This window comes from Brienomyrus brachyistius, chromosome 6 (assembly GCF_023856365.1).
Source record: "Brienomyrus brachyistius isolate T26 chromosome 6, BBRACH_0.4, whole genome shotgun sequence".
In the NCBI taxonomy this organism is placed as follows: Eukaryota; Metazoa; Chordata; class Actinopteri; order Osteoglossiformes; family Mormyridae; genus Brienomyrus; species Brienomyrus brachyistius.
Window position 1 is genome coordinate 22,406,283 of NC_064538.1, and position 12,040 is coordinate 22,418,322.

The following is a 12,040-nucleotide window of genomic DNA, read 5'->3' on the forward strand; positions in this document are numbered from 1 at the left end:
CTTAGGTGTAATCCAGCTACAAACCACTAGATACAGGTATGAGAGGGAGTGATTCCTCTCTTTTGTCCCACCCAGTCCCTTTATCCTACTGGAACGTGCATGGGCCTTAGACATCATACCCAAGGCTCTCTTACGGACTAGAAAGACCCCAACATCCTAAATCTTCCCGATACTCCAGGAGAAGGACCACCCACATCATCTCATTAGAACCTCTTTTAAACTTACCAAATACATTGGTTAAAATAAATAGATTTTGTTTCACTTAGCTTTATTTCTTGTATATATAAACCTGTCCTTTTAATTTAAATTTATATTTGTTTTGTAAAACAAACTGTCAGTTGGAAAGAAAGTATTTTCTGTAGACATTTTAGCTATTTTTGAATTAATACTTTTATATATTTATATAAGTTAGCTCCACGCTAGTGGCACATGTTCAGTCCTCGTCACATCACCAGACTTACACCTACAATACAAGTCTGGGTAAAACTGTTAGACTTAATTATTTAACGATGTAGAGTGAAAAGTTTAAGGAAAAAAACCTAAATATCACAGCAATGACACTATAAAACCGTTTTCTGTTATCTTTTGAAATGTTTTATAGGCAATGTGCTCACCAGCACCACATTAAAATGAAAAGATCTGGATTCGTTTTCTACTCCCCTAAAGCAAGTAGTTTAAAGAATTATGTGACAGTCTGATTCAGATTATCTTGACTAACAATCCATTTTAAATAAGGGAATAAGCCACCGGCTAGGAACAGGGCTCCTTTCAGAAATATTTCCTGTGAGGACCAATTGCACAAACGCACATGCCTGCTTTCCCGGTGTGCAGTGAAATCTCCCAGTGTCCCACTGCATGCATGACAATTCATCCAACGGCATTCGTTCATTTTTTTTTTTCCTCGGAGTGCTCTGTAGTTTGAACTTTTGTTTCCAAACTTCTCCTCCCTTTTTCATCTTAGCTCAAACCTATACATAGTATGAGATATAATTATGCATTGTTAAGGCTTTTTAAACAATAGTATTACTGAAACAGAAAAAAAATAAAATAAAATAAAATCAGCATTTACTCTACAATAAACCCTACAAGAAGTTAAGAGATCTAATCGTATAACAAATCCTTGGGAAGTGGTTCTGATACAAGAAAACTCAATTAAAACTGCAAACTTTACAAAACACTTTTTCCACCAACAACTACCAGAACCTCTGCCCAAAAATAAAACAAAAAAACAACATAAAAATAAAAAACTAATAAGTGCATTTGACAAATACGTGAACATAGTTACCACAGGACTGACAATACAAAGAAAACTTATTAATGGCATCTCCTTTTAAGCAGGGAGAGTCAGAATAGATGGAAGATACCTGTTTTCACACATACAATGAATAATATGTAAAAGACACCTTATACATCAGCAAGTCAAAGTAATACATGACTGTACTTATTTCAGCCTAAAACAAAGAGAAGAGATAACGGCTTGCAAAAACAGGGGCACGGCTGTGAAATGCAAGTACGCTGACTAATCGTGTATTTGACTTTTCTCCAACACATCTATACAAAACACCCCTCCTCCAGTTTAATATTGACAGACCATTAAAAGAAATCTGACAAAACAGGAGCTCACCTTAAAATTAATGTATGACTGCATTTTAAACAATGCATTCAAAACTGGTCGTTTCCTATAAAGTACTCTATTGACGTGTAGAAAAGCTGGAGGGATTCTAATATCTCTACAACTCCTCTGCTTTTCTTTCTTTTTTTTTATTTTTAATAAAAAATTCTCCTAATAGGAAATAGTGGCATTAGTCAATTTAGTTACTGAGGCCAGGGATGTCACAGAGAAGTGGAGAGCATCATTTCTAAAGTTGTGGGACGGGATATTCAAACATTGAATAAAATTTAGTACCTATCCCCAAACCACTGACAGCGTCGCAGATCCCAAAAGCATACCTCATCACGGGATTAACTTCCAGACTGATGTTATTGGCCAATCGCCTCCGAGTATGCAATGTGAAGATCAAAAACAAATCTCTTGCCACTCCCTATTGGCTGCGTTGACAAAAGTCTGTAAAGAATTATGGGATTGATGCCAAAGTGTCTCCACTTCTCTGCCGCCAGACTGGTGTGGTTGTCTATAAATCATAAGAAATCAAAAGCATTTTCAACCCAAAACACTAAAAGTCGATATGGAAGAAAATGCATCTATGTAATTTGAAATCTCACAGGACAACTTCTGGTAACAATCTTAGGAAAGGTAGCACGGTGCAAAGTAGGCTGAATGTATTTATCTTTATTTATTATACCATTTTGGCCCCTTACAGATAAGCCAGGAAAAATGATTTTTTTTGTTCGTAGCTGCTCTGTGAAAGCACCCACATCTTTAAAAAATATATATATAATAAAAGTGATTATACTTGATAGGGATCAAATCTACACATAGAGCATCCAAAATCTCTATTTGTCTCTTAGACACCATTAGAAAAATTTTGCCACCGTAATGGTAAGTACCTATAAGGTAGTCCTGGCTAAGCACGAGACACAACCCGTTCAGTTAAACACAAGCTTGAAAACGATCCGTTTACTGGTACGGTACGTGAGCTCTGTCGCCATCCTATTTATAACAATAGATCTGCACCGCTGGTGAGAGCAAACTCTCAAACTTATCCTGCCATTGTTAATTAAACAAAAGGAGGGAGTGAATCAATTACTGGAAGGCATGCACACTGTCAGTCACAGAGTTCTGAACTGTATTGATTGTCCAACATGACACATCCAAAGCACAATTTGTATCAGAAGATGAAGCATACTAAAAGTTACAGACAAGATTAAAAAATTCCAAGCATCCATAGTTGGAGACAATCCCACCCCACCCACCCCCCCCCCCATCAAATGAAAATGCATATGAGAATGTGAGGCCTTCATCCAAGCACACCATCGCTCATAAGTTTGCAGGAACAGTCTGGTGTGAGCACCTCAAAGAGACAAGCCACCACTAGTCTCCCTGCACTGAAGGGAACAATTTGCTTCTGTGTCCATTAGCTAAAAGCAACTGCATATTTTTCAAGTTGATCAGGCTCCCACACCACCTGTGTGAGTCACCTCTAACAGCGTCTGGCTAGAAGAGGTGAAGGTATGCACAACGATGATTATTTAACAATATAAAGGACTCGGGGTGGGGGGCATCTTACAGCTCAGCCGCACCTCCTGGGTGTCTTTCTAGGAAAAACATAAATCCTTCAAAGTGTTTCACAACAGCTTTTAAAACCGTCTTCCAAATGGAAAAAACATCTGCCACAAGTCATTTCTGTTTGTGCATGTGTGTAAAGTCAAAATCCTGGCCCATTCCACTCCTAGGTTCAATGTCCTTCATCACCATCCAAAGTCAATCAGAATCATGGGGTCGTCCCCAACATCTATTCCCATCATCCTCACTTTCTAAAACCATCTAATCTCAAACTTTCCTTTGCTCACAATTCGGTTCCTGGGTCCAGCTGGTTCTCTCCTCCCCTCCATTACTGCACCTGAAAAACGTTGATCTTGCTGGTGTTCTTCAGGGTCTGGCGCCTGTTGCAGAACCAGACTCGGACCACTTCACGGTCGTAATTGAGTTCTTTGGCGATTTCAGTGATCTCCTGGCCTGTGGGGAGGGCATTCTTCTCAAAGTAGGTGTTCAGCACCTCGATGGCCTGTGGGGTGAAGCTGGTACGGCGCTTACGCTTCTTGGACGGTTCTCCACCGACAAACTCCATCAGATTCTGTTGGCCCTTCTGATTCCACAGCTCCGCCTCTGCCAACCACTTCTCCAGGACTGGTTTAAGTTTCTGGGCGCTCTTGGGCGTGATGTCCAGTTTCTCAAACCTACAGTTGAGTTTGGTCTTATGTTAAACCATTAACTGTGAGAGAGACACTGAATCTTTTTAAAGTAGCACTGCTTACTGAATAAAACACAAATACTATTCAGAATACTAAACAACGTTGTGACCATGCTTGTGTGACATTTTGGCGAAGCTGTCCATCTCAAGAGATTCAGCGTAATATTTTCTGCAAAAGCTTATCCCAGCAACTAGACGCACCTCACCTGCATATGGCGGACTGGCTGTAGGCTGGACCTTCTGTAGCAGTGAGAGCCTGCCCGACTTGGGTCTGAGTGAGTCCTAGGGAGAGTCGACGGATCTTGAAGTTCTTTGCAAACTCACGGATTTCTTCCAGGTTGATGCCCTCTTCATCCGGAGCTCCTGGCTGAGGTTCTATGAGGGGAGAGATGGTCACCATAAATCCTGGGGACGTGCGGCCTCTGAAACAGCACGTGCTATCATCAGTGGAATGGTATAACAGAATTAATGAATGGGGCTGTAAGATCCGTAGTTATTAGACCGCCTACGTACTGTTGACAAGCTGGCCCACAGTAGGAGAGTCACTGCAGGTGACAGGAGCTGGGGAGGATAGAGGGGCAACGTTCTTCACGATTGACGGCTGGGGAGCAATGACCACAGGAGCCTGAGTCACTGTCACCACCTGGCCCTTAAGTGTGGGGGGGGGGGGGGGGGGGGGGAGTAAGAGGTTTGGCAATGCAGGGTTGTTACAAAGCGTATTTGCTTGAATACCATCACCAAAACAGATTCAACGCCATTCTAAAACCACATATCACATTCACAGCAATGCGACCCAGAACAATCGGTGTCCATCTCTGTCCAGGTATCACGTCTTAAATTACCTGCGACGTGGACTTTGAAAGCGACAGGGGCACCGAGGGCTTGGGAATCACCGAGGCTGAGGTGGGGGTGCAGACAGGTCCGTTCCCAATAGTGGCTATAATCTGGCCTTGGGCATTCAGCACCAGCTGAGGGGACATGGTCTGTACCTGCAAGCCCTGGGCCTGGAGAGGAGAGGCAGCGGCACCCCCTGTCAGCGAAGCTGGGTTCACCAGGAGAGGCAGAGCCCCGATTACCTGAGGAGAGCAAATAAGAAACAAGAAAAATTGCTTACAGGAAGGTTCCAGTGATGGTCTTGCAGTTTAACTGTCCATATATGGGCTCGAGTAAGAAAACAGGATGGGGAGGAGAGCAACTGGCACCTGTCCCTGTGCGTTAGTGATGATCTGGCTGGTGAGCCCCGCCATGCCGGATATGGCGCTGGTGATGACCGGGGTGGTGGTCAGGGAGCTGATGAACTGTGGCTGGGCCCCCAGAGACGCGGCACTGATCTGCGGTACACGGGGGGGGGGGGGGGGCGTTGAAACAATAAACTAGATATGGAACACAGACTTTAATAAAGATGTTTGCACCCCCGTCCCCCCCACTGTCTGAGATACTGGGTGTCTATCAGGGGGAGGGACACGCCGCTGCTTAGATACCCAACACAGAGGAATAGTGACAAACCAGAGCATGCGCACATTCGAACCTACAACCCTGGAAGTCTCGACGGTGCCCCACTGTGCCACTCCAACTTTTGTGTTGTGCTTTTCTATTACAATAAGGAGAATGCTGTTTTGCCCCCACCCAAATGAAAAATGACACTGTTTGGCAGTGATATGGGCAGACATTTTGAGGGGCAGGTGCTGGAATGGTGGGGGTGGGGGGATGGGTGTAAGGTTGGCTGGTACCTAGCGGGTGCCCCCTCGGTGAATTTCCATGATTGAGCAGATTTCGTGTGATCGTCAGTTACAGGTGGAACATCAAAAAAATGGGCACTTTTATTTGCTTAAGCAAAGGGGACGGGTGTTATGGCACCCCAAGCCCCCCCACCTCCCCCGTACGTCCCTGTTGTTTGATGAAGAACACAGTATCTCAGGCAGGCATAACACACATGCACACGCACACACACACACACACACTAACAATAGCTGGGTTGAGGGAGATCCCTGCGTTCTGCAGTGCTGCCATGGAGACACTGGCTTCAGAAACCCGGGGTGCAGCAGCAGCAGCGGAGGAAGCAACAGCCACCTGCGCAGCAGCCTGTGTGGTCTGCGGCTGCTGCAGCGCCGCCTGCACCGACTGCAGGGCCGCCGCTCCCGCCTGGGGCTGCAGTACTGTCTGCGCAGCTGCGTGAAGCTGCGGCTGGACTGTGTTCAGCACAGTGGCAGCTGGGAATGGAGAAGCAAACTGACATAGCATCAAAGCCTCCCGCGGTGGTTTCCAAGGAGACAGCAAAACAGTAACGAGCAGCTCTGTCTGTCTTTGATGTTAGCAGCCTATTATCAACTTGGTGCATCCGGAGCTGAGAATTTAAAAAATTATTATTACACACAAAAGGGTAAATCCACAGAAAAATATATACTGTGTAAAACAGAGGATGAAAGACCTTAAAGCAAGAGGGAGACCACAAGGTCCGTGGGTCTATGCAGGCTGGTGGGGAATGAGGCAGGCAGTCTCACCCTGCAGACCAGCTAAGGGCAGCTTGAGGACGCCCCCCGCAGGGGTGGCCGCCGTCAGTCCAGGGAGGGTGGTCACGGTGGCCGTGGGGAAGGTGAGCACGGCCAGGCCGCCCTGGCCGCCCACGGAGCCCGCCACACTAATGGGGATCAGCAGGGGCTGGCCAAGAGAGCCGGGCTGGTGGGCCACCATCCCCGTCATCAGGGTGGTCAGGCTATCCTGGGTGAGCATCTGTGAGCGCAGACGGAACAGGAACAGCAAATCAGCTACGTCTCGGTGAGCGTTACGGGAAGCGGTGAGGAGCCGCTTGCAGAGGGAGCCTCACCGGAGGGCAGGCCTGGACGGTGACGGGCACGGCGGCCTGGGGCTGCGACAGGGCCATGCTGAGGGGACACGGATGGGCTGCGGTCTGGACCGTCGGGGCTGCCACTTCCACAGATGGGCCTCCGTCACCCAACACTGACCGACAGGGGACATCAAGGCTTTACCCTCTGGATAGGTCACCTGCATCCGGGCAATACTTCAACAATCCCGACGATTAGGGGCCAGGAGTTTAACCCTTTGGAGTCGACGGCATCATCGGCGATGCCGCGTATCTTTCTCATGTAGTTCAGTTCAAAACTCGCTGAAATCTTATTGTAGAACCACACAAAAAAAAAACCGCTGATTAAATCCATGTCACCTTTCTTTGTTTTACCTGCATCGGGGGTGTGTAGTGCCGCCCTCACCTGAAGGTCGCTATTCGCATTATAAATAGCCGCATTTCCGCGTATCCAAATCGCACTCGCATGGTAATTTGATGAACAACGCAATGGTGAAGCGCGACCCAGAAACATCCCCATCGGCATCATAAAAGGGGGGGGGGGCACATGGCCAGGTGTGAATGGCTCATGCATACACATCAGAGCTCTTACATATTCAATGAAAGGAGCCAGAAATAGTGACATAAATAAATAAGAAAAAACTAAACTTATCAAACTGAATATTGCAACTACACCATTTAGGCATCTTCATGTAGCCAAGACGTTGGTGATCAGATATCTGGGATCAAAACAAACTGCCACCATTGCTTACTATGTACTTTTATAATGTTTCTGCAAGTGTCCTAAACTGCATTTTGAAATGTCTATACTTTGATGTCAAACTATAAACTTCACATAAATCTGACATATTTACAAAGTACACTAAGATTAAGATGAGTTTAATGCCAAAAGAAATAAGAAATAATTTATTTGCCATGAATTAAGTTGATACTGAATGAAATGTGTGACCCTGCCCCAGTCAGTGAAAATGTGTTCCCTACCGCTAGACCCCAAAGGGTTAACTGCAGGCATCCGTGATGTTGTGGGGTCTGCAGCCAGCATACTGCCTCTCTGAAAGTCCTTACAAACTCCACACTGTTCAGCAGCTCGTTTTTTAAATGTTGTGCATTTCATTGTGGGTGAGTGCTTGTGCATACTTTGATGTGTTTCTTTGGCTTGGGGTCACTGGTGGGATTGAGCCAGTCGTAGTCGGGTTAACCGCAAATCCTCCCTACAGGACATCAGGGTGGGTGGGGGGGGGGGGGTGATGAAGTGGATGGACGCTGTGAACAGCTAAAGTGAGATCTACGAGGTTTGTGTGTGACGTATGATTGTGGACTGGAGTCAGTCCTTATATAACACTTTCAAACATCCATTTTGATGTCATAAACATGCTAAATAAAGCAGCAACAAGCATAGATTAACACCAGCAAGAAAACAGCCTAAAGACCACACCGGCAGATGCACTGGTGGTAATCGGAGTACTTTTGCATTCACAAATCCCAATCTTTGGCAGAACATTTCAAGTCAGTTATGATTAACTCTGCCTCGTGCCCATTGTTTCCGGGATAGGCTCCGGACCCCCCGCGACCCAGTAGCATAAGCGGTTTTGAAAATAGATGGATGGATGATTAACTCTATGCATAACAATCAGGTCCCTGAAATTCCTGTAGATTATGATGCATTTTTGCCTTAATTACATTTGGCACTTGAAATCAAGATAAAAGCAATTGTGAGCTTTGCCAGCTACCATAAATCGCAGTTGGCAGTGCATTATGGGAAACTAAGTCCAACAGAGCCACACAAGCATGTGTATGATGACAGCAAGCGCTCTTGTCCAGTTATGTATTTTGTTCTAATAAAGTGTGATAAAAGTGCCTGCCGACTCAATATTCATCTCCGTCATTACAAAAGATATAACACAACCTGAGCGTACTAATAAAAAAGAAGTTACTGGTCGCCAGGATCAGCTAAATGATTTGTTAAGGGGGCTAACAAGACTCACCTGCTCCCCCAGTACTACAGGGGGGTACAGGGGCATCCTGAACTCCCACCTCCACTGCTTCCAAAGCGAGCCGGCCCGCCCCATCAGCCTCTGCATCCACCTTCGTGCCGGGGCCAGAGGCCGGAAGTCCAGCGTCCACCTCCACCTCCAAGACACGTATCGTCTCATGGCCGGACATCACTATCACCTACACAGGCCAGAGAGGGCACCATTAAAGGAGCGTTACGGTGGAATTCCCTCTGCGTTTCTCCGCCCAAATCACTAGGCACTCCCCACCCTGCCTGACGTACTTATGCCTGGTGACATCTGCACGGTTCTCTCACTTCAGTTCCTCATATTATGACAACGGTATCCATAAATTAACCATTTCTACATGACTCGTCCCCCCATCACCCCCCAAAAGAAAAAAGAAATCCAAGAGATGAAAGAATGAGGGGAAAAAAACAAAGAAAGACAAAAATCTTGAGGCAGAAAGCATGAGAGAAAGACAAAGCAGAGGCAGGGAGTGTGCGTACCTGGTTATCCCGGGCAGGGAATTTCAAAGTGCAGGAACCTAATGTCTGGAAAAAACACCTCTGCTGTGAGACAGTGAATGGCGAGGGAGAGGCCAAGCACACATTAGCACAAGATGGCAAATGCAACAAAACAACAGGAGTCCCGTGAATACGATACAACAGCAGCATCGGCCAACGAGCAAATCCGGCAATGCTATCTGAGAGACAGGCCCAGCACCCGCCGAGAGAGCATTGCCTCAGCCGACGCCGAGCGCACAGGATGACCACGCACTCATGACAAACAATGCACAACCACAGAACTGCAAAAGAGACTTTTCTGGAGGGGGGAGGGTGTTGGTAAGGATTTTCTAAACAAATTATAAAAAGTTAATTTTTTTTCTAACAGAGACAAATATGGTGGCAGGGGAAGCAACACGTGGAGCTGAGGAGGACAGCTGCGTGACGACATTATTCCAGAAAGACGACAAGAAACAGGCAGAAGCTGAGGCGAGGTAGAGAGGAGGGGGAACAGGAGGCGCACCGGGACGGGAGGCGCACCGGGACGGGAGGCGTGGTAGCCACGGTATGCATGGGGCAGTACCTGCTCATTCACGGTGAGGGGCGCGTCCTGAGCGCCGAGCTCCTCGGACTCCATGGTCTGTACTCACAGCGGCCGGGTGCTCACTGTGCCCGCATGCTGTGCGGACGACACGGCCAGCGGGTGCGGCATTAGCACCAGGAGCCCATGCCCGAGTACAAGTACTGAACACACAGCACAATCTACCAGCATTTCTATGTGAATGTGGGCACTCAAATGGTAATTAATCAATTTATCAACTACCTACTTACATGGAATGACTACTGCTGACTGACCAAAATCTACAGGAGAGTGGTGCCCCAACGCCAACACAACCAGCTAATTCATACAAAATTACACCAGAAATGGAAGTCAGGTCTGCATAAGAAACAACCTTAAAGTGCTTTACAAAGTATTGATGTCTAGCAGTTATCTGCAGTTCACACTAATATAGTGATAACGTCACAAAATATTATGCTGCGAATATTCATAAACATAAAACTATAAATATTTGTACACTCAAGACAAAATACCAAATAGTGGACAAAGTTATATTTCCGTCCCTATTCAACACGACTGATGATTGTGCTACTTCAGAAACCATGGCTGTCTTGCAAAGCATTAAGATGTTATCAGAAAATACAACAATATTTCGACTTTCCTGTCATGTTGCGTCGCAAATTCAAACCTAGAATGGCACGGCTTGGGAAAAAATAACCTAACACGTTTCAAAATTTGCAACCCAAAACTCCCTCCCGAAAGCCTTTTTATTGTATACCTATCTACGGGTATTTGAATGTCCTCCTCGTATCAATTTGGCAACTTGGCTCTTGTGGGGGGTCTCATCTGTGTTAATATGCATAAGCTTACATAACGCGCACAAATACAATAAGAGTCGTTCATGAATTATGTAGCTAAGATCAGGCTTTAGGTGGGTCAGGATCCGTGTAGGGGGAAGCAGGGCAAAGCGGCGCTTCCAGCCGGGCTGCGGACACTTCGGGCGCCCCCAGTCAGAGGAAGCGCCGCACAGCGAACTGCGCTAACTGTGCTAGCTGTGCCTCTTCACCCCAGCCGCATCATATACCGCCGGCGAATGCATTTTTATTTAGAATAATTGCATCTTCCCAATTATTTTTCATCTGCTGAACGCTGTGTTTGTGACGTAAAAGCTGCAGATTTGACGGTCGACATACGATTTTTTTAAGCGGCCTAGAAAGGGCCTTTAAAGCGTTTCGTCAGGGTACTTATCTTTGCAAAATATTCCTGGCTCACACCTCCAAGATTGCAATCTGATCGTTTAAATTATGGTAAGAAAACGTGTAATGGGGCATTCTGTGCAATGCCGCGACCTACACCCTCCCGCAAAAATACTTGATCGCTCCAAACTTTGGCAGCTCCTGCCAGCCTACCCACCCCCATCCTCATCCAATAATAATAATCTGTACGCAGACTAATTCCAAACCGCTGCTTATCACAAACATGCAGAGACTTAACTGAGGCACTGCCACAATCCAAGGGACGGCATTTTATGTATTTCACCCGCTCTTTATCATAAATATATAAATTATGCTAATTAAGAACATTACATATTAACCAAAAACCTCTTATCTTCCTTCACCTCGCCGTCTTCAAACACACAGCACTATTAAAAAGAAATCGTGTATTTATAACAACTTACCAATAAAGTGTAAGGTTTTTTTGGTGATTCTCCCGCTTTCACAAGCTTTGCCACAGTTTGTTTAACAGACGAATAATTAAAAATTCATCTCACAGCTCGCAGCCCGGCGCCGTGGCGGCACACAAAAGAGGCATTTGCATTGATAAAGAGGGTCGGCAGCGCGCGGAACCTCCTATCCTTAATATTCAATGACGGTCCTTTCTTTACCTGCAGCTCGCATGAACTCCAAACACCTTATAATATCCGAAAACACATCTTTCCGCAGAAAAGTCCCTCAAATTTAATACTAATTTGGCCTTTTGCACTACGTCATGAACATAATTTATGCAAGGCAAGTCTTTGCATGGAAAAAAACGTCGCCGTTCGACTGAAGGGGGAGCTATGGCGGCCTTAAAGGAAGAGTGTTTCGTTTTCAATATTCCCAGTTTCTAGCATTTGAACTTTTTGCAAATATGCTTCCTTCTTCTTCGTTCGGAGATTATTTTTAATTTACACTTTTTAATAAAAGTGATTAAATGAATTAGGTCTGTAAAATATTTTAGTGTCTATTACTTTTCTGTATATTCTGGTTGTGTATATAACAGACTTGGCGTGAGTGGGAGGGTTAAAGATC

The 12,040-nt window shown here is 45.7% G+C and overlaps 1 protein-coding gene across 10 annotated transcripts; it reads right to left on the reverse strand.

Moving 5' to 3' along the window:
• Positions 1-2,882: 2,882 nt before the first annotated feature.
• On the reverse strand, positions 2,883-11,787 carry pou6f1 (POU class 6 homeobox 1). 10 transcript variants are annotated; one of them, XM_049017249.1, is made up of 12 exons: positions 11,635-11,787; positions 9,774-9,869; positions 9,194-9,238; positions 8,679-8,865; positions 6,697-6,830; positions 6,374-6,602; positions 5,838-6,082; positions 5,075-5,203; positions 4,715-4,948; positions 4,386-4,521; positions 4,079-4,247; positions 2,883-3,858 (listed from the first exon to the last, which is right to left on the reverse strand). In XM_049017249.1, exons 2-12 carry the CDS (start codon positions 9,825-9,827, stop codon positions 3,513-3,515), a joined length of 1,908 nt encoding a protein of 635 aa, XP_048873206.1. In that variant the 5' UTR covers positions 9,828-9,869; positions 11,635-11,787; the 3' UTR covers positions 2,883-3,512. The 10 variants fall into 10 exon arrangements, with proteins under 10 accessions (XP_048873206.1, XP_048873204.1, XP_048873207.1 ...); XM_049017247.1 differs by having other exon boundaries at positions 11,428-11,781; XM_049017250.1 differs by lacking the exon at positions 11,635-11,787 and adding an exon at positions 11,244-11,274.
• Positions 11,788-12,040: the final 253 nt, after the last annotated feature.

What these genes read in the sequence shown, in the direction of transcription:
- pou6f1 (XM_049017246.1), bottom strand. Translation starts at nt 9,361, where the DNA reads ATGCTGCTGTTGTATCGTATTCACGGGACTCCTGTTGTTTTGTTGCAT. An exon ending in TTTCAAAGTCCACGTCGCAG is followed by an intron (nt 4,522 to 4,714) that starts GTAATTTAAGAC and finishes CCCACACTTAAG; the next exon opens with GGCCAGGTGGTGACAGTGAC. An exon ending in AGCCAGTCCGCCATATGCAG is followed by an intron (nt 3,859 to 4,078) that starts GTGAGGTGCGTC and finishes ACTCAACTGTAG; the next exon opens with GTTTGAGAAACTGGACATCA.